This window comes from Leucopleurus acutus, assembly GCF_964270905.1.
Source record: "Leucopleurus acutus genome assembly, chromosome: 7".
In the NCBI taxonomy this organism is placed as follows: domain Eukaryota; kingdom Metazoa; phylum Chordata; class Mammalia; order Artiodactyla; family Delphinidae; genus Leucopleurus; species Leucopleurus acutus.
In genome coordinates, this window is record NC_139150.1 from 22071425 (window position 1) to 22093125 (window position 21701).

The 21701-nt window shown below is 43.2% G+C and overlaps 1 protein-coding gene across 5 annotated transcripts in view; it reads left to right on the forward strand.

Moving 5' to 3' along the window:
* ECPAS (Ecm29 proteasome adaptor and scaffold) overlaps positions 1-21701 on the forward strand; it is a 99782-nt gene that overhangs the window by 604 nt on the left and 77477 nt on the right. Inside the window, exons 1-2 of one of the 5 annotated variants that reach the window (XM_082842762.1) lie at positions 756-835; positions 9241-9344. The exons of 1 other annotated variant lie outside the window; for it this stretch is intronic. In XM_082842762.1, the coding sequence (XP_082698888.1) occupies positions 9323-9344 (22 nt within the window). In that variant the 5' untranslated portion in view covers positions 756-835; positions 9241-9322. Of the gene's footprint in view, positions 1-15; positions 354-755; positions 836-9240; positions 9345-21701 lie in introns of those variants that run through there. 3 more of the 5 variants (XM_082842763.1, XM_082842765.1, XM_082842761.1) reach the window with 3 other exon arrangements.

Below are 21701 nucleotides of genomic sequence, written 5' to 3' on the forward strand. Positions count from 1 at the left end.
GCGCTGAGCCGCAGAGCCGCCGCGCGGGCCGGGCGTACCGGGCCTCGGCCGACGGACAGCGGCGGCTCCGCAGAGGCGCCGGACTGCGGGAGCGCCCGAGTCGCGAGCTCGCGGGGGACGGCGAGAACTACGCGTGCAGCGAGGAGGACGCAGGCGGCGACGGCGACGGCGGGCGGGCCTCGTGGGCGCAGCTCGGCCCGCGCCGAACTACCAGAGGCGGCTGCCGGCCTCTGCTGCACCGAGAGCGGCGAGCCCCCAGTGCCGCCCGTCCGTGCCCTCCCCCTCCGGCCCCTCCCTCCCTCCCCGGCGCAACATGGCTGCGGCCGCCGCCTCCGCCTCCCAGGACGAGCTGAGTAAGTGCCACGGCGAGCCTGCGGCAGCGAGCCGGAGCCGGCGCAGCGCCGGGCCGGGGGCGGCGGCCGGGGCCGGGCGGGAGGGCCGGGGAGCAGGGCCTGGCTGGCGGGCGGGCGGCGGCCGCGGCGTGCGGGGGGCTAGGGCGCTCGGGCCTGGCGGGCGGGCGGGCGGGGCGCCGGCCGCCGCCGGCATTTGTAGGCCTCAGGTTTGCACCGTCACGTTGCGAAATTGAAACCGGAGCCCCGGGCGGAGCCACCTCTGTGTGCGATCCGCCCCGGCCCGGGGGTGGGGGTAGCCTAGCCCCCTGCCCGTAGGGGCTGGGCTGGCTGGGCGGCCGGAGCCCCATGGGGGCGGGCTGTGTCTGCCGTCCCGTCAGACCCCTCCGTGGACCCCGGGCCCAACTGTTGGGCGAGTTCTAGAAGTGGAGCTTTCGGGGAGGAGGAGAAGGTGCCGTGTTGTGACACCAGAAATCAGCGGAAAGGTCAGGAACAGGCGGTGACCCTCAGGTGGAGCAGGAAGGACGGGCGGGCAGGGAGCGTCGCAGCGCTAGCCGCAGGGGAAACCTCGGGGTGACAGCGCTTTCAGAAAGGAGAGCCAGTGCACACTAGACCTTAAACGTTGCAGTTTTCCGGGGGACGGCGATCCACGCTCGGGGAGAGTGTTGGTCACCCTGAATCGCAGGCCACCTCGCCCGCCGCCCGGGTTCGCCTCGGTGCTTTGTGGGAAGTGTAGTCCCCGGGCGCCGCAGGCCCACGCTGGGGTCTTAAAAATTGAATTTTCCTAAGACATGCAAGACAATTTCTGATTGCCTTTGGGGTGGTTAGGTGAAAAGCTTTAGGCTGAGGTGTTTCCTCAACGCTGCCCTTCAGTTTATGAAGAACAAGAAAGGTGTTATTTAGGGGTGAGGTGGGTTTTAAATGGAATGAAGCCTGGGTGAGGTGTCTCAAGCCTTGTGAAGTTCCTGTTGTTACAGCCCCCTCTGAATTTTCATATGAAAGTAGCTATACGCACAATAATTTGTTTCTTTGGTGCTTGGCAGTTTAAAGATACTTTTATATACATGATCTCACTTTTGTCCTCCTAACAGCCTAGTAATGCAGGTAGGTAGTAATTATCCGTGTTTTAAAGAGGAGGCAGGCTTACAGAGATAAGTTCCTTGCTGCTTTGACACAAAACTGGTGTAGCAGCAGTGGTGTTTGCTCATTTTGAGGCTGAAATAAAGAATTGGTGTCACCCTGGGCGGGATGGAGAGTCTTGAGTAGACAAGGTCTCATGCGGTGGTTAGAGATAGACAGGGCCTGATAGCCACAGAGTTGATTGCTTGTGTGTCAGTTCCAAGCTGGAGCACCACCAGGCCTTTTGGGGAGATCAGCTCCCTGATCTTTTTTCTTCCATTTTTTGTTATGTGGTAAAATACACATAACATAAAATTTACCATCATAACCATTTCTAACTGTACAGGCCAGTGGTCTTAAGGACATTCATATTGTTGTGCAACCATCACCACCGTTTATCTCCAGAACTCTTTTCATCTTGCAAAACAGAAACTCTATGCCCACTAAACCCCCTCCTCCCAGCCCCTGGCAGCTACTGTTTTACTTTCTGTCTCTATGATTTTTTTAAAAATAAATTTATTTATTAATTTTTGGCTGCGTTGGGTCTTTGTCGCTGTGCGCGGGCTTTCTCTAGTTGCGGCGAGCGGGGCTACTCTTTGTTGCAGTGTGCGGGCTTCTCATTGTGGTGGCTTCTATTGTAGTGGAGCACTGGCTCTAGACGCACGGGCTTCAGTAGTTGTGGCACATGGGCTCTACAGCGCAGGCTCAGTGGTTGTGGCACACGGGCTCAGTAGTTGTGGCACATGGGCTCAGTAGCTCCACAGCATGTGGGATTTTCCTGGACAGGGATCGAACCCATGTCCCCTGCATTGGCAGGTGGATTCTTAACCACTGTGCCACCAGGGAACTCTCTGTCTCTATGATTTTGATATCTCTAGGTATCTCATGTAAGTGGACTCATACAGGATTTGTCTTTTTGTGGCTGGCTTATTTCACTTGGCATAATGTCCTCAGGGTTCAGCGGTGTTGTACCATGTGACAGGATTTTCTTTTTTAAGGCTGAGTAGTATTCTGTTGTATGCATGTGTCATATTTTCTCATCCATCTGTCGAGGGACACTTGGGCTGCTTGTATGTTTTTAGCTATTGTGAATAGTGCTGCTATGAATATGGATGTACACGTCTCTCTTTGAGACTGTGCTTCCAGTTCTTTTGGATATATACCCAGAAGTGGGATTGTTGGATTATATGGTAATTCTATTTTTAATTTTTTGAGGAACTGCCATACTGTATTCCACAGTGACTATACCATTTTATGTTCCCACCAGTGGTAAACAAGGGCTCCAGTTTTTCTAGGACCTCGCCAACACTTGTTATTTTCTATTTTTTTTTTTGCGGTACGTGGGCCTCTCACTGTTGTGGCCCCTCCTGTTGTGGAGCACAGGCTCCGGACGCGCAGGCTCAGTGGCCATGGCTCACGGGACCAGCTGCTCCGCGGCATGTGGGATATTCCCGGACCGGGGCGTGAACCCGTGTCCCCTGCATCCACAGGCGGACTCTCAACCACTGCGCCACCAGGGAAGCCCTATTTTCTATATTTTTGATAGTAGCTATCCCAGTGGGTGTGAGGTGGTCTGACGTTTTAAGTTGTTCCACAGCAAGATATCTGAGTTCATGTTGTAGCACTAAACACATTAAAATATAAATTACTATTTGGAATGGGGAACAAAACTAGAGGAAGAATTGGATATCATTCTTAAGTGGCTGATGTATTTGTATATATGCATTGTGCTCCTGTACATCAGGTACCTGTTAAAACGTTTTTAGTTCTTCTGGTTGAGGAATTTACTGGCTTTAGCAGCTACTGGAAAAGTTAGGAAGAAATAATTCCAGTGCTTGCTTTTTCATTGTTTTGTTTGGTAAAGTCACCAGTCTTTGGCCACAGATGTCTGTTAACTTGGTTTCTGCATTTCTTCAGGGGAGATTAAATACTTGGCAGTTGGTACCTTGGAATAATTTAACTTGAAATCACACTCATATATACTGAACATGTACATAAGGAACTTCAAATAAGCCATTTTCAGTTTCAGAAAGGTTATAGTAAAAGGAGAGATGGCTGGTAACAAGGTGCTTTTTAGAATTCTGCTATAAGAGAAAGGAGCTAAGTATCTGAATATTAGCTGGCTATTATTTCTGACTAATAGATGATAAAAAAGCAAACTACTAGATGCCAGCATTGTTTCTCCCCCTAATATTTTATCATAAAACTCTTCAAAAATATGGAAAAATTGAAAGTGAGCATTCATATATCCACTACCTAGATTCTACATGTGATATTTTACTACTAGCTTTATCACATATGTGTCCATTTTCAAGCCACGTTTAAAAATGTTATTTTAGTTATTATTTAAAAAAGATTGTGGTAAGATACACATACATAACATAAAATTTATCATTGTAACCATTTTTAAGTGTACAGTTCAGTGGCATTAAGTACTCAATCCATCTTTTTTTGATGCATTTCAGAGTGAATTGGAGACATCAGTACCCTTCCCCCTAAATATTTCAGCACTAGCATTTTTTTTAGCACTAGCATTGTTTTAAATGCTTTGTATATATTCTTTTATTTAAAGACTTTTTAATATTTATTTTATTATTTAGTTTTGGCTGTGTTGGGTCTTCGTTGCTGCATGTGGGCTTTCTGTAGTTGTGGTGAGCAGGGGCTACTCTTTGTTGCGGTACATGGGCTTCTGACTGTGGTGGCTTCTCTTGTTGCAGAGCACGGGCTCTAGGTGTGTGGGCTTCAGTAGTTGTGGCATGCAGGCTCAGTAGTTGTGGCTCGCGGGCTCAGTAGTTGTGGCTTGCAGGCTGTAGAGTGCAGGCTCAGTGTGGTGCACGGGCTTAGTTGCTCCACGGCTTGTGGGATCTTCCCGGACCAGGGCTCGAACCCGTGTCCCCTGCATTGGCAGGTGGATTCTTAACCACTGCGCCACCAGGGAAGCCCCTATATTCTTTTATTCATTAAAATAATCCTAAGAGGTAGGTAAAGTTCTTATTGCTGTTTTATGGAGTGGAAAACAGACATTTTAGGTTCCCAAGGTCCCTCAGCTAGTAAGTGGTGGAGTTGGAACTGGATTCCAGGTGGCTCACAGGCACTCATGACCAGTCTTTAGGCTGGGTTACCTCCATGTACCATAGAGTGTTCATGCTGATGAAGAGATCAAATCAGATACATTGCTAAATTCTCAGCTACTTGTTACTTTAATCCAATTATTTGACTGCTGTTTAACACTGCTGTGGTGTACAAAAGAAGCATGAAAACTCTACTGATGGAATTATAATACTACTGAGAAGAAAGAGGAAGAATACTTGTAAACAGATATGTAAGGACCAAAGTGTATGATTTGTTATAGTTAGTAATGCTAGAGTAATATTATCATTTTTGGTTCCCAGATCTGTTATTTTGAGATGTATAACTCGTATCACTGCCTTTCTCTAGATTTTAAATCAATGCATTTTACCTTTGCATTTGAAGTCATATACATGTCATAAATTTAAATGAAATCTGTAGCTGCTTTCGGTTGTATCTGATACTACACTCTGTAGGAGCTCCTGAGAAGCAGAATTGACAGGTTTGTCTTTTACTTATCTCTTTCCTTTTCTTTCTTTTTCTTCTTCTCTTTTTTTGTTTTCGAGTAGTATCATGTATGAAAGTTGTCAAAAGGTAAGCAGGATAATCTTGGGTTGGGGTTTGTTATCCTTTCAAAAATATCCTGTAATTGTCACTTTGAGTCAGGTGATTGTAATAGAATAATGGTAAAGCTAATGTTTTTGAGAGCTTACCATTGTGTTCTACACTTTGTACGAATTAATTGATTGAATCCTTACAACAACCCTGTGACTTTGGTACTATTGTTGTCTGGTGTTGCTTCCCTCATGTTACAGAGTTAGGGCTTGAACTCAGATTTTTTGATTCCAAAGTTTATGTTAATTCTGTGCTGCTACTGTACTAGTGTCTCTGAAAGGGAAAATATAGTTTATAAGAAGATCAACATGGCTTTTTTCCCCATGTCTTGCTAGCCTGCAGAAGAAACGTGCTATAGTGTATAAAATGTGGCAATATTCTGGTTCATCCAATAGGACATTAGATTTGGGGGTAAGATGTCAAAATAGAGAACAATTAGTTCTGACTGTTAAAGGCAGTTCTGAAATCTAGTTTGTAAATTACTTAAGGTCATAGTCTGTAGTTTTCTTTCTTTATATTTAGGGTAATATAACTGTTTGGAATGGAATGAAATTCAATGCAAGGCATGTGGGCTAGTTTTTCTTCTAATATTATCCTCTGCCAGTTCATGGAAAAGTTGACATTGTAGTTATATTTCAGCAATGGGTAGGGAGATTTCTGACAGAGGGAAGGAAGCATTTGAGACTTTTCACCTGGTCAGCTGTTCATTGGTTTCATGTTCTGGGCTTTATAATTCTAAGGCATCCTTAGAATCTGATCTTCATTGGGATAAAGACAGCTCATGAAGGAGCAATAGCCTATAATCTTAAAGCACATTGATGCTATTCAACTTGACCATTTGACACAGCCACTTCAGTTGCAAAGTTGACCAGGTAATCAACATGTTAGGTGTCTTCTGAGAGAGTCTCTGCCGGTGACAGGCATCCTAGTGGCTCTTTTAGAGGATGAGATGGGGAAGCTGTGTGTGTAGCTGTGTAGGTGAACGTGATTCTGTGAGCATACTGAAACAGCCCCAGAGACATGGCTGCTTTAGTGACAGCCAAATATGCAGCTGAGCTGAGCTATGTAGAAAGGCAACATCAAGGCTGTATTATTTTAATTTTGGGTACTTAGCCAGATCGGAAGGTTAAAATGGAAAATAGTGATGATATTTCTGTTTTTTTATAATTTCTAGTTTTCCGCTTCTACCCCATCTTGTTTTGAATTATGCCTTCAGTAAATTGTAATATTTAATAAAGGCCAGTGTTGGTGAGAATAGTTGGCACTGGGACGTTCGACCTTGTTCAGAAGATAGATGTTAAAATTGTAGGCACTGCCAGTGTGCTCAAATGGTCTGATCTAAGTTGTTGGTCTCTGTTTTCAAGCCTGGCCGGTCTCTGCCTTGGGCTTGCCATCTTATATGACTTGTTTTCCCCACACATTTTCCAGTTCAATAAGCAGTCTTTAAAAATGGAGTTACTGGGCTTCCCTGGTGGCGCAGTGGTTGAGAGTCCGCCTGCCGATGCAGGGGACGTGGGTTCGTGCCCCGGTCTGGGAAGATCCCACATGCCGCGGAGCGGCTAGGCCCGTGAGCCATGGCCGCTGAGCCTGCGCGTCAGGAGCCTGTACTCCGCAAAGGGAGAGGCCACAACAGTGAGAGGCCTGCGTGCCGCAGAGAAAGGAAAAAAAAAAAAAAAAAAATGGAGTTACTAACTTATGGTCCTGGCTTCACAGGGCTTATAATTCAGTGTAGAGGCAGATTTATATATAAATATAAATAGCTAATAGGAAGTATGATATGAAAAATGCCTAACACAGTTCTTTAGAAATGTCAAGGAGTGAGGATAGTATTCCAGGCTAAGGGAGCAATAGCTTGAGCTCTGTCATAGAATTTGAAAACTATTGTGCATTTTCAGGGAAGGTTGGAATGAGTCTGATATGCTAGAATGGGGGTACTATGGCTGCATGAAGTACTAAGAAAGGAGTTAAAATTTGGAGTCTGAGACTTGGCCTTTTCTGCCTTTTACAGTTTGGGATCTTGAGCAGATTATTTTACCTCACTAAGTTTAAGTTTCTCATAAAATTGGGATAATTAGAAATACTCATAGTGTTGTTAGGCTTAATGTACATGTTAATGCACTGTGTAAACAATTAAATTCTGTATAGATTATTATTTTTAGTGGAGTGGGTGGTAGGAGAGAAAGCTAAGGATAAGGTTGGGACCAGCTTGTCTAGGAATGCCAACACAACTGTTTTTATTTATTTTTTTGGCTGCGTTGGGTCTTTGTTGCTGTGCGCAGGCTTTCTCTAGTTGTGGCGAGCGGGGGCTACTCTTCGTTGCAGTGCGTGGGCTTCTCGTTGCAGAGAATGGGCTCTAGGCGTGTGGGCTTCAGTAGTTGTGGCACGCGGGCTCAGTAGTTGTGGCTCGTGGGCTCTAGAGTGCAGGCTCAGTAGTTGTGGTGCACCAGCTTAGTTGTTCCGCAGCATGTGGGATCTTCCTGGGCCAGGGCTCAAACTCGTGTCCCCTGCATTGGCAGGCGGATTCTTAACCACTGTGCCACCAGGGAAGCCCAACACAACTAGTTTGAACTTTGTTCTGTAGACAGTAGAGGACCATCAAAGGCTTTCAAGTAGGGGTGTAACCTGAGTAGACCCTTTTTATAAGGATAACAGGTGGCAGTGATATAACATTGATTGCAGGGGTCCAGAGACCAAGAGCAGCAAGACTAAAAGGAAGATATTACAGTAACCAAGTTAGAAGAAACCTAGGGTCTGAACTGGGATAGTGGAAGTGGATTTGACAGGTAATATAATCTAGAATCCCTAAAATATGCAGAAACTATTGGCTGAGTAGTGGAGAGTTATTCAACAGAAGGAGGAGTTAGAGAGGATTCCCAGAATCTACCTAGAGATTAAGGGGGTCGAGAGTACAGCCTCTAGACAGATTTGGGGAGGTAAGAATGGAGAGAAGAGAGAGCAGGTTTTGTTCAAGAAATAAATCATTTGTTGAATGAATGGGTTGAATTATTGAGGCATCCATATTGAGTTGTTTAGGGAGACAGTTTTGAATAGTGACTAAAACCTCTGGTGTTGAAGTCAGAACTGATTTTGAATCTTGACTCTGCCACCTTTTAGTTTTAATGTTAAGGGATCTAACTTTTAAGCCTTGGATTTCTCATCTGTAAAATGGGATAACAAAACTATTTTACGGGGTTGCTATAAGAATAGGAAGAGATAATGCATGTTAAGAACTTGGTATAGTGTTGGGCACATGGATTACAGGTGTGTGGGAGCTTTGGTTCTGAAACTTGGGCGAGTGTGGGGTGATGTGGACAGATTGTCCAGAGGACAGCTGTCTGGGGGCTATGAATATATAGGGATGAGAAGAAGACAGAAAAGAACCAGGGAAGGGGATCAGAAGTGCCTAGAGAGGGCAAACGTTTCCCAGGGTTATGACTACCAAATGTTTGCATTCTCAGTTGTTATAATGTGTTAATCAAGTGTGCCCATCCACTAATACTCTTCTTATAAAATTATTATGTAAATCAGACACTTTGTTCTAATTTTAATGTAAGGTTTTGTATGTTTATGATATATATGTACACACACACAATATATGTTGTATTGGAGTTTTTTAGCCTTCAGTGAATAACTATTAGTATATATGTATTTTAAGTATTAACATATTTGTTCTACACACTCAATTTCTTTAAATTGAGTATTGTTAATTTACAATGTTGCGTTAGTTTCTGGTGTACATCAAAGTGATTCAATTATACACACACACACACACACACATATACACATATATTCTTTTTCATATTATTTTCCATTATGGTTTATTACAGGATACTGAATATAGTCCCTGTGCTGTACAGTAGGACCTTGTTTCTACACACCGGATTTTATTTATGGACATATTCCTTACTATTTCTCCAATTTGGTAATCACTATGATTTGCCCCCCTCATTCTGAATTTGCAAAACAGGGCATCAAATTAGGAGCTCTTAGCATGGAAATGAAAAGTGTTTATTTTGTTTTTTTAAATGGTAGCTATGAGTATAAATCTTTTAATTGTTTTTCTTTCCCCTGGTGTTCCAAATAATAGATTCTTTATACAATTGCATATGTACGAGTGGATGAACACACCATTGGTGATCCAGAGGATTTTTGTCAAGACTGGATAAACCATGTATCACATTGATTGTAGAGGTTAGTAGATTTAGTTCCTTAGGATGTGTGCATTTTTTGTAGTAACATTTAAAAATGCATAGGTTATCAAGTAGCAATTTCCCCCCAAGATCTTCATGGGTTTTTCTCCTTTTTTAGCTATCCTGAGAGAATCAGTGAAGTTCATTTTAGTTTATATATGCTTGAAGCTTCTATTCTCTGTCATCACATAAACATTAATTAAAAAAATTAGCAAGCAAAAGATAAAACTTGAAGATGTTCTTTAGCAGTGTGTGCAAGGAAAAGGCTGTGGGTGTTAGTTTACAAGTAGTATTGTCTGCCATGACCATGAAGTGTGATGTTATGTGCTCCAGGAATGTCATCATGGATTTAATTGTTTTATTTGTGAAAAGAGGTAAGGAGAAAGGCAGCATCATGGTATTTGGATATTCCTGATTCTGCCATTTTGACATGCGCTGTGATGGAAAAGCCACTTAATTCTACTTTGTTCTGAGGCTGAACAAGAATATGGTGTCAGGGGCTTCCCTGGTGGCGCAGTCGTTGAGAGTCCGCCTGCCGATGCAGGGGACGCGGGTTCGTGCCCCGGTCCGGGAAGATCCCACGTGCCGCGGAGCGGCTGGGCCCATGCGCCACGGCCACCGAGCCTGCGAGTCCGGAGCCTGTGCTCCGCAACGGGAGAGGCCACAACAGTGAGAGGCCCACGTACCGCAAAAAAAAAAAAAAAAAAAAAAAAAAGAATATGGTGTCAGTTTCACTCTTGGATGATATTGGATGGTCCTTTGGCTGAAATTCTGTAAATTCAGATTATAATTCTCTGATATCATGAGCTCAATATCCAGGGAGTACCTGAGATTTTGTAGCTTCAATCCAAAGGTGCATTTTGTTGCCGTCTTTCAGTTTAACTACTGGATTCCCCTTCTCCCAGTGCATTCTATTGTTTTTTGGTGTGTATGTTGCTGCCAATAGTGTATGATGCCTTAATTCATTAGGTGGAATTTTGAGTGATGGAATGAATGGAATATTTTATAAACCAAAGTTCAACTTTAGAATAAACTTTGGCTTAGTTTTACTATTTCACATATCTTCATTCCATTATAGAGAAATGGAAAATTGGAAGGTTGGAGAAAGTGTTTAGAAGAGAAGTGACATTATTTACACCTAGATTCTTTTTTAGAGCTTTTGGACCTGTATAGATGTGTTAATTGCGATATACCGAAGGCAAGCAGGTCAAACCACAAATGCTGGGATTTAAATAGTGACTTAAATAAAAAACATTCTAGAGTTTACACATCCAGATAAGCATTGTTCTAGGTAATTAGCCGCTTTGGGTGGATCTTAGCTGTCATACATTTGACTTGTATGCAGTCTGAACCCTTGCATAGAATGTATCATCTCCTTTAAGCTGACTTTCATAAGCTGAACTAATCTTTCTTCTCATCAGTTTACTAACACTGATTTCTAATTGGGCTTCTGCCAGCTGCTGTATCTGGGGGAAAGGGCCTCCTTGGGAGTTGGAAGTGTTTGTGGACCTCAGTGCATCTGGAGTCTGGCACTTGTTCATTAAATCTAGGGTACAGATGAGCGCTGCTGTTTCCTCACTTGACCCAGCCCTGCCAGGCTAACGCTGTGATGTCTTCCGTCCCTCCCCCTTTGTGTGTGGTGTTGTGGGGGGTTGAGGAGTGATGGGCAGGGGCTGTGTGTGAACAGGGAGGCATCGCCTTACTTTGGGCTATACTGGGTTGGTAGGGGGCTTAAAGTAGCCTGACATCATATGCAAATGGCTAGGACTTCTGAAGTGGCAGAAGAAAGGCTTCTTTCCCCTTCCCTGGAAACAGTCTAGTCACTAGTGCATCCTGATGCAGGGGTTTCCACATTGGGGTATCTGCTTGGGCCCTGGGGGTAAGACTGGTGGGCTAGGGAACAGGAAGATGGCTCGTCTGATTGCCTTAGTTCTGGGGGAAAGGAGTATCAGCAGGGACTTTGTCAGCAGGAACCTCCTGCTCAGGACCTCATCGCCTGCAGAGGTTCTTATCTACTGACCCCTTGGTTCTTGGACTGCCCTGGGTGGAGGGAGGCAACTCCCGCAGGAACCATGATGGATTATCTCTTTCTGGGAATGAATCCTCCCCCAACCCCTGACTTAACTATATTTGTGTTTACTGCTGGACTTTTCAACATTTTCCTTTTAATACATTGGTGTTTAATGAGTTCTTTTTAAAAAAAGTGGGGAATGGGGGCAAGCCTGTATTTAAAAACACAGAAGTAGACATCACAGTTCTAAGCATTAATTCCTAAAGAAGTATCCTACTGGCCTCATTTAGATTTTGCCAAGTATTAGAGTGGCATTTAGTGAATTGAAATGGTATATAGGAGCCAATAGATGATGTGGACTTTAACTACCAGTTAGTATTTGGTTAGATTTTTAAAAAAATTAATCAATTTATTTTTGTCTGCGTTGGGTCTTCGTTGCTGCACGCGAGCTTTCTCTAGTTGGGGCGAGCGGGGGCTACTCTTCATTGCGGTACGTGGGCTTCTCATTGTGGTGGCTTCTCTTGTTGCGGACCACGGGCTCTAGGTGCGCCTGCTTCAGTAGTTGTGGTGTGCGGGCTCAGTGGTTGTGGTTCGTGGGCCCTGGAGCGCAGGCTCAGTAGTTGTGGCGCAAGGGCTTAGTTGCTCCGTGGCATGTGGGATCTTCCTGGACCAGGGAGTGAATGCATGTCCCCTGCATTGGCAGGCGGATTCTTAACCACTGCGCCAGCAGGGAAGTCCTAGATTTTTAATTCTGGTAGATTGATCTACCAGAAGAGATTGAGTATTACATAAAAAATCTAGATGCCAGCTAGGGCTTCCTTATTCATAGTTTTAGCCTCAGGTTCCTAATTGAAGATTGTCAAAGTCCAGAGGTACTCACCCACCTACCCCTGCAATCTATCACATCCAATTTTTGTGAATTTCCTAGTTTAGTTTAACTTACGCTTTTCTTAGCTTCTGGGCTCCCATTTCTGAAAATGGTGTTTTGGTTCCACCCATGTCAGTTTGGACATGAAACCCGCTTGTATCACTGGCACACACACACACACACACACACACACACACACACACACACACACACACACACACACACACACACACACACACACACACACACACACACACACACACACACACACACACACCCCTCTTTTCCCAAGCATTTCAAGAATTCACTTAGCTCTTCAAGAGCTCTTAGCTCTTAGATGTGGTGAGTCATGGGGAAAGGGCTTGACTTTCTGCCCTTTCCTGGTCTGTCTTCCCCTTCCATCTTTTTTTTTCTCCTATCCTTCTCTTTGCAGTAATTACTGCACCCTTCCTGATTTGGAGCAGAATAGTTCTGTCACACAGTCAGACCTTACGGAATTTATCTCCTCCTCTTCTTTTTTTTTTTTAAAAAAAACCTTAAGCACTTATCATGATTTTAAAAACATAGGGCTTCCCTGGTGGTGCAGTGGTTAAGAATCTGCCTGCCAATGCAGGGGACACGGGTTCGAGCCCTGGTCCGGGAAGATCCCACATGCTGCGGAGCAACTAAGCCCCTGTGCCACAACTACTGAGCCTGCGCTCTAGAGCCCGCGAGCCACAACTACGGAAGCCTGTGTGCCTAGAGCCCGTGCTGTGCAACAAGAGAAGCCACCGCAATGAGAAGCCCGCGCACCGCAATGAAGAGTAGACCCCGCTCACCGCAACTAGAGAAAGCCCACGCGCAGCAACAAAGACCCAATGCAGCCAAAAATAAAAATAAATTGAAAAATAAAAAATAAAAACATGTAGTCCAAGAGATTCTGATGTCAGGTGTTATGAATTGTAACTAATCCCCTCATTTCCTTTGCCACAGATGTTAGATGTATAAACTTCTAAATGGCTTTTCCAAATATGAGGAATTAACATTTCATACACTCAACAGATATTTGAGCAACTTCTTTCTGTAAGGCACTGAGTTAAATGCTGGGATACCAAGAGACTACGTCAATTTCTCAACCTGAGGAGCCCTGGAGATGGATGGAGCAAATGAGTAGGCACTCAGGTGGAGTCACACCTCAAAGAGCTGTTACGGTCTAGGGAAGGGATGATCGGGCAGTTAAATAATGTACAGCAAAAGATAACAAGTGCCAGGAGAGATGTAGAAAAGGTCTGTGGGAGTTTGTAGGGCCAGGGTGGGATGTGTAAGTGTGGAGCATGTAGTATTTGAGCTGGATCGTGAATGGAGAGGAGTTGGATATGTGGAGATGGAGAAATGGTCAGGAGAGGTTGGTAGAGTATTCCTGGATGAGGGACTTGGTTGATCAAAAGAATTGTGCAAGAAGAACGTATGGTGCACTTAAGAAGCTCTTGCAGTTTGGACACCTGTTGGGGAGCAGTGAGATGCATGGTCAAGAAGGTGCTTTGTGGCTAGATTGGTCTACTCTTAGGAAGGACTTCCTCTCTCATCTGATACTCACCTCCGGCATATGCTACATGTGCTAGCTGCTTATTTTTTTATGTACTTTTATGGAAGTAGATTTTTTTTCTCCCTTGGCAAAAACCTTCCATTTGCATTTGGACACAGTGCTAAGGTGGTATAAGCAAAAATGGGGCACTTACTGTAAGGAATCATGGAGTCTTATGGAAATAAGAGGGACCCTCAGGAGGGGTTTGGAACTAAGAACTAGATGTCCTCCAGTTCTTCCACCTTCTCTCTGCACCTCCTGCCATTCTTTCTTCAGCCCAGCTTCTTGTGATTTTGTGCTCCATGGCGTAGGCTGAAGATGCCCATGTCATATCTCCTGGCTTACTCTTAGAGGTCCAGGCACTCAAGGGAGGCTTGACTCTTTGGTCCCAATTCTGAGTTCCTGAGGAAAGGATAAATGAGTCAGGGACCATTCCTGTCACATTGGCTGTGGTCAGGGTACAAAGTCATGTTGTGCATAGTTATCTAGTAAGGCTTAGTGTCATCCCCGCCTACTTTCTCTGCCTCAGCTGTGCTGTAATTCAGCATACTAGAAGGAGCATTGGGTTTGCAGTTGACCGCCTGGAGTTTGAATCCTAGCCCTGCCACTTACTTACTACCTTTGTAATCTTCGTCAACATTCTCAGTGAATTCTAGGCTCTGTTTCCTCATCTGTAAGTTGAAGCTAATATTACCTACTTCAGTAAATAGTACTTTAGAGGGAGGTACTGTGTTCTGTTGTGCACTTGGAGGATAAAGACCTCTCTAGGTTCAACTTGTGATTCTTTGTGTCATTAGCTTGGTGACCTTTGGCAAGTCAGTCAGATCCTGAGCCCCAGTTTTTCATCTTCAAATGCAGATAATCTCTGCCCACCTCACAATGTTTTTCTGAGGCTCAGAAGGCCATGTGAAACTGCTTTGTGACTATAATGTATTTACATATGTGTGAAGCAGAAGAAGTTAAATACTATTAGGGAGACTGTTTTCCTTGTGAAATTATTCTGTTATAGTCGAGTGTATTTTGGTAGTAACTTGACAGATCTTTCTCAAAATACCCTGTAAGGGTAGATTCTTAATTGATTTATGATGCAATGGGCAGTGGTCCAAGTATTTTCAGCTTTCCCTTTCAATCTCAGCTTCCACTTAAGGCTTCTAACCTGATTTATAATTTAAAATTTACTTTCACATTCAGAAAAAAGTGATGTTCTTTGTAGAAAATTTAAACAAATGTAAAGAAATCTTAAACCTGTCACACTGAAATAACCATTTTCTCTTTTTAATTCACACAAGTAATTCACGCTCATGAAATAAGTTAGTAATGACATAGAATTAAACCAGTAAGCCAAAAAAGAATCCTCTGAAATTCCACCACATAAGGATAACCACTACCTTAAATATAGCCCTTTCCCTAGTCTTTTTGACAGTAATGTTTTTCTTGCACTTTCTAAGGAACGTTTTGATGTTCAAGTTGTCATGAAGAGGTGATTCATCTGAGGAAAGTGATTTATTTTTCTTTCCTTCTTTTTTTTTTTTTTTTGCGGTACGTGGGCCTCTCACTGCTGTGGCCTCTCCCGCTGCGGAGCACAGGCTCCGGACGCGCAGGCTCAGCGGCCATGGCTCACGGGCCCAGCTGCTCCACGGCATGTGGGATCTTCCCAGACTGGGGCTCGAACCCACGTCCCCTGCATCGGCAGGTGGACTCTCAACCACTTGCGCCACCAGGGAAGCCCCTCTTTCCTTCTTTCTTTTTTATTTTTTAAAATATTTTTTCCGTAAGTGATGATATGAGTGAAAAGCCAGTATTTGCCTTTTATAATCCTGTGAAAAAATAGCCTTTCTTCCTTGACTCAGAAGCCAATGTTGTATTTTTTTGGAGAGATATGAAGAATGAGTGATTTACGTGTACAGTTTTATTTCTCAGGAATAATTATATGTTTTCAGAATTATCAGTGGCCAATGGTAGATAACACTGAAGTGAAGTCCTTAAACCTTTACTGGTTATTTCTTCCTTGTGGGGTAGAAGGAAGGAAGGTCCCATCTTTCCCTTTAGATAGAGAAATTAAAGACAAGCGAATAATATGAATTAGAGAATTATTTAATGGAAAGTAAATGAATATATTTATTCTTTTTTTAAAATCTTTTTTCTTTCTTTTAATATTTATTTACTTATTTATTTTTGGCTGCATTGGGTCTTCGTTGCTGCGCATGGGCTTTCTCTAGTTGCAGCGAGCGGGGGCTACTCTTGGTTGGGGGGCGTGGGCTTCTCATTGAGTTGGCTTCACTTGTTGCAGAGCACGGGCCCTAAGCACACAGGCTTCAGTAGTTGTGGCATGCAGGCTCAGTAGTTGTGCCTTGTGGGCTCTAGAGTGCAGGCTTAGTAGTTGTGGCGCACGGGCTTAGCTGCTCCGTGGCATGTGGGATGCTCCTGGACCAGGGCATGAACCCGCGTCCCCCACATCGGCAGGCGGACTCCCAACCACCGCGCCACCAGGGAAGCCCTAAAGACTATTTTTTAAGAGCAGTTTTAGGTTTACAGCAAAATTGACAGGAAGGTACAGAGATTTCCCATACACCCCCTGCCCCCATATTTGTATAGCCACCCTCATTATCCACATCACTCACCGGAATGGTATATATTTTACGAAGGATGAACCTACACTGACATATCATAATTACTGCACATCCATAGTTTACATTATGGTTCACTCTTGGTGTTGTATATTCTGTGGGTTTGGACAGATGTATGATGATATATATCCATCATTGTAATATCACAGAGAGTATTTTCACTGCCCTACAAATCCCCTGTGCTCTTCATATTCATCCTTCCTTTCCTCTTCCTCCCTGGCAACTACTGATCTTTTTACTGTCTCCATAGTTACGCCTTTTCCAGAATGTCATATAGTTAGAATCATACAGTGTGTAGCCTTTTCAGATTGGCTTCTTTCACTTAGTAATATGCCTTTAAGGTTCCTCCATGTCTTTTCATGGTTTGACAGCTCATTTCTTTTTAGCGCTGAGTAATAGTCCGTTGTCTATATGTACCAGTTTATTTATCCATTCACCCACTGAAGGACGTCTTGGTTACTTCCAAGTGTTGGCAATTATGAATAAAGCTGCTGTAAACATCCATGTGCAGGTCTTTGTGTGGACATAAGTTTTCAACTCCTTGGGTAAATATCAAGGAGTATGATTGCTGGATTGTATGGTAGGAGTATGTTTAGTTTTCCTAAGTTGTTGTCTTCCAAAATGGCTATACCGTTTTGCATTTCTACCAGTAAACTTTCTTATTTTTGTTCTACCATATTCTTTTTTTTTAAATTTATTTATATATTTATTTTATTTATTTGGCTGCATTGGGTCTTCATTGCTGCACGTGGGCTTTCTCTAGTTGCGGGGAGCAGGGACTACTCTTTGTTGTGGTGCATGGGCTTCTCATTGTGGTGGCTTCTCTTGTTGCGGAACATGCGCTCTAGGTGCATGGGCTTCTCATTGTGGTGGCTTCTCTTGTTGCGGAACATGGGCTCTAGGTGCACGGGCTTTGGTAGTTGTGGCTCGTGGGCTCTAGAGCGCAGGCTCAGTAGTTGTGACGCACGGGCTCAGTTGCCACGGGGTATGTGGGATCTTCCCAGACCAGGGCTCGAACCCCAGTCCCCTGTGTTGATGGGCGGATCCTTAACCCCTGCGCCACCAGGAAAGTCCACTTCCATGTTCTTTAAGGTTCCTTTCAAGTTGTAAAATCCTGTGATTTAAATTTCTTTATCCTTGAAACACGGATTCATTTTAAAAATTTGTATGTTATTTCTTCTAAAAAGAAATGTATTTTTACTGGAGTATTTGAAAAGTACATGAAAATATAAAGAAGAACAATTACTGATGTATTTTCTTGTTTTTATATAGTATCATAAAACAATTATTATGGTGTATATATTCTTTTTAACTAATGAAATATTTCAAGTATGAAGAAAAGTATAGAGAATTATCTTAGGGACACTTAGGTATGTCCCACTCATATTTGTCAAATCTGTACATTTTTTGCTATTAGCTTCAGGTCTTTATTTAGCTATTATTATTATTTTTTAACTTAAAAAAATTTTAATTATTTTTTGGCTGCGTTGGGTCTTCGTTGCTACATGCAGGCTTTCTCTAGTTACAGCGAGCAGGGGCTACTCTTCGTTGCGGTGCACGGGCTTCTCACTGCAGTGGCTTCTTTTGGTGTGGAACATGGGCTCTAGGTGCACGGGCTTCAGTAATTGTGGCATGTGGGATCAGTAGTGGTGGCTCGTGGGCTCTAGAGCACGGGCTCAGTAGTTGTGGCGCACGGGCTTAGTTGCTCTGCAGCATGTGGGATCTTCCTGGACCAGGGATCGAACCCATGTCCCCTGCATTGGCAGGCGGATTCTTAACCACTGCGCCACCAGGGAAGCTCCAGGTCTTTTATTTTTTAAAGATATAAACATTACTGATACAATTCAAACCCCCTGTGCTACGCTACCCCTTACAAATTTTCCTTTTCTTTCTTTTTTCTTCTCTCCTCTCCCCTTCATTTTTTCTTCTCTTTTATCTCCTTGACCAAGGGTTGTCATTCCTGTGCTGTACATATCATAAGCAATGTATATATTGCATTTAAAACCTTGACATAAGTGGAACCATAATGTACATATCCTGCAACTTGCTTTCTCTGTTTGATCTTAGTTTTTAAGATATTGTCATGTTGGTCCATGTGACATGTGACTCTTGCTTATTTTCATTGTTGTATGACCCTGCCACATTTTCTTTATCCATTTTCCTGTTGACTGACATTTAGATTGTTTCCTTTTTTTTTTTTTTTTTTTTTTTGCATTTACTGACCCCGTGGCTATGAACAGTTTCTTACAGTGTCCTTGTGCTTGTCTTTCCCTGGGAGTTTTTCTCCAGGACAGTGATACACAAAGAAGTGTGGTCTGAGGACTGGGGAATTATGTCTTGCAAATAGGGAACTTGTGGCAGAATGTAAATCAACTCTCACTGTTAATTTATTTAATGTTTCTTATCCTGGTAAGACTTTCTCAGTGAAGCAAGAAGTGTTCCTTTTCTCTTAGAGGGCTGGTGACAAACAGTTTGCAGCTGTGCTACTTTGCAGCTGGGCACTGCTCTAGAGTATGTTCCCCTGGAGCAGGAGTGCTGGGTTGAAGGGGATGTGCCTCTTGAACCTCACTAGAGGCTACTGAACTAGAGCTTTGTTCCTCAGAGATTGTATCAGTGTACACCCCATCAGTGGTGAGCCTGAGTTCCTCTTGGTTGGTTTCCAGTCTTTGCCAACATTTGAAGAGTTTTTCTAATGTGTAGGGTGCAAAATTGTATCTCATTATTGTGTTAATTTTATGTGTTCCTGATCAGTGTGATTGAGCATCATTTTATGTGTTATTAAATATATGACTCTCATCTCTGAATTGCCTGCTTATATTCTTTGTCCATTTAAAATCTTTGGATTAATTTGCTTTTTCTTGATTTGTAGGAATTTTAAAAGTATATTCTGTACTCAATTTCTTTTCATTTAAAAACATTGTAGCTATTTATAGCTTATTCTTTTACTTTATAGTGTGTTTTATGATATTTTAAAATCTTAACCTGTTAGTCTTTAATGCCTTGTGCTTGCGTTTTAATTTTCCCTTCTCATTTTTCTTTTAAAAGCTTTAAAATCTTGCTTCTTACACTTGTGTCATTAATTTACCTGCAAGGATTATTTTAGGTTTTTTTTTTTTTAAATGGGCAAACGAACTTTTTCCAGTTCTTCCTGACTAGTTCATTTTTTTCTTTCCTGAGTTGTTATGACCCCATACTCAGTTTTCTTCCTATTTCTGTCTGTTGCCTATCCTTCCCTTTTTCAGACTCTCCTTCCTCCATCCTTAAATGCTCTTGTCTTGAGCAGTCTATCTCAGGCCTTCTGTTGTTTTCTTTCTACTGCAGTTACCATACACGTGTGCTAAACCTGGACACCAGCCTTGCCTCGTCCTTCTCTACTCTGTACCCCTGACCACCAAGCTCTGGCACACAGTAGGGCTTCAGTACATACTTGAATGAGTGTGTGAGTGAATGTGTGATCTAGATAGGGGAATTAGTGCTTCACAGGGTGAAGATAGCAGGGTGCTGGGCCTTGATGGAGGAGAGAATTTGGCAGAGCAGGGAGAAGGAGGAAGGGTAAATTTAGTTTGACATGTTTGGTCTTAGCTTCTTATTCATAGTAGTGAGCTTTCTCTGGTGTTGTTTTCTGACCTTTGAATTTGTACATTTTCCCGTTGTCATAAATACCACTTGAATGAGGCAAATTCTTATGACCTTTTGGTGATTCTCTCAAACAGGGCTCCCTGTAGAAGGTGCAGTATACAGGGATAGTATCACATAAAATACAGGGTCAGCGTTGTAGACAGTTGCATGGGTAGGTAAGGGTTTTTAGACTGAAGGTCAGAAGACCCTATTCTAGTTCTTGCTTGGCTGTAATTACCTCCGTGACCTTAAAACTCACTGTGCTTTTTTATATTCAACAGTCTTTCAGTCCTCTCCAACTCCAAGTGGAGTAGAAACCTTTCTTTGTACAAGTTTCATAATAAATTTTTTTTTCTTGACTTGGGCAATAGTTACATAGGTGTTTATAATAACTCATTAAGCTACACTTATGTTTTGTACGCATTTTTCTAAATGTTTTATTTCACAATGAAAAAGATTTAAAAAACCCACAAAAGACTAGGTTTCTTAACATCCCTCATGTGCCAAAAAAACTCCAGTGGGATTAAAGACTTGGATACAGAAAGGAAAATCTTAAGAGCTAGAAGAAAACATAGATAAATATGTGTGTCAGGGTTTCCAGAACCACCCCCAGGTTCCATGACTTGCTAGGAGGATTCACAGGACTCTGCAGATATTTGTACTCATGGCTAACATTTATTACCGTAAAAGGATAAAAAACAAAATGAGCAAAGGGAAAAGGCACATGTGGTGGAGTCTGGAGGAAACCAGGTGCAAGCTGCCGAGAGTCCTCTCCTAGTTGAGGCACATGGGACACGCGTAATTCCTTCAGCAGTGAGTTTTGACAACACATGTGAAATGTTGTCTACCGGGGATATTCTTTAGAGACTCATTACCAAGGGTTTTTATTTGGTGCTGGTCACGTTGGCACCTTCTGCCTAACACGTACTAGAATTCTAGGTTCTCAGGAGGAAAGCACGGTTGAGCATAAAGCATATTGTTTGCACAAACAGTTCAGGCACAGCGAGTAACTCTCATCAGTTCTGGGAACTGTGGGAACCCTCCTGAAATCCAAGTCTCCAGATGGCAGACAAGGACCAGCCTTGGCAAACAAAGCCTTGTAAGGATAGCAGTCTCAGGCCCGCTGTGTTAACTCTTCTCTGCAGAATATAATATTTTTTATAATCTTAGAGTTAAAAAGGCATGTCTAAGCATGACTAGAAACTCAGAAACCATAAAACAAAGGAATGGTAAATTTATGTTTAAAAAACTTAGATATGAAAAGAAAGAATGTGCTATAGAGTCACAAGGCATACTAGGAAAAAAGTATTTTAATGTATGAAAGAACAGGGGGTAGTTTTTTCAATATTGTATAAAAGCTTTTAGAAGTCAGCAACTCAAAAGAATAAAGTAATTTGCTGAAGAATATATTTCAAATGACCAATAAGGGACTTTCCTGGTGGTGCAGTGGTTAAGAATCCACCTGCCAGTGCAGGTGACACGAGTTCAAGCCCTGGTCCGGGAAGATCCCACATGCCACGGAGTAGCTAAGCCCATGCACTACAACTACTGAGCCTGCGCTCTAGAGCCCGCGAGCTACAACTGCTGAGCCCAAGTGGCACAACTACTGAAGCCCACGCGCCCTAGAGCCTGTGCTCTGCAACGAGAGAAGCCACTGCAGTGAGAAGCCC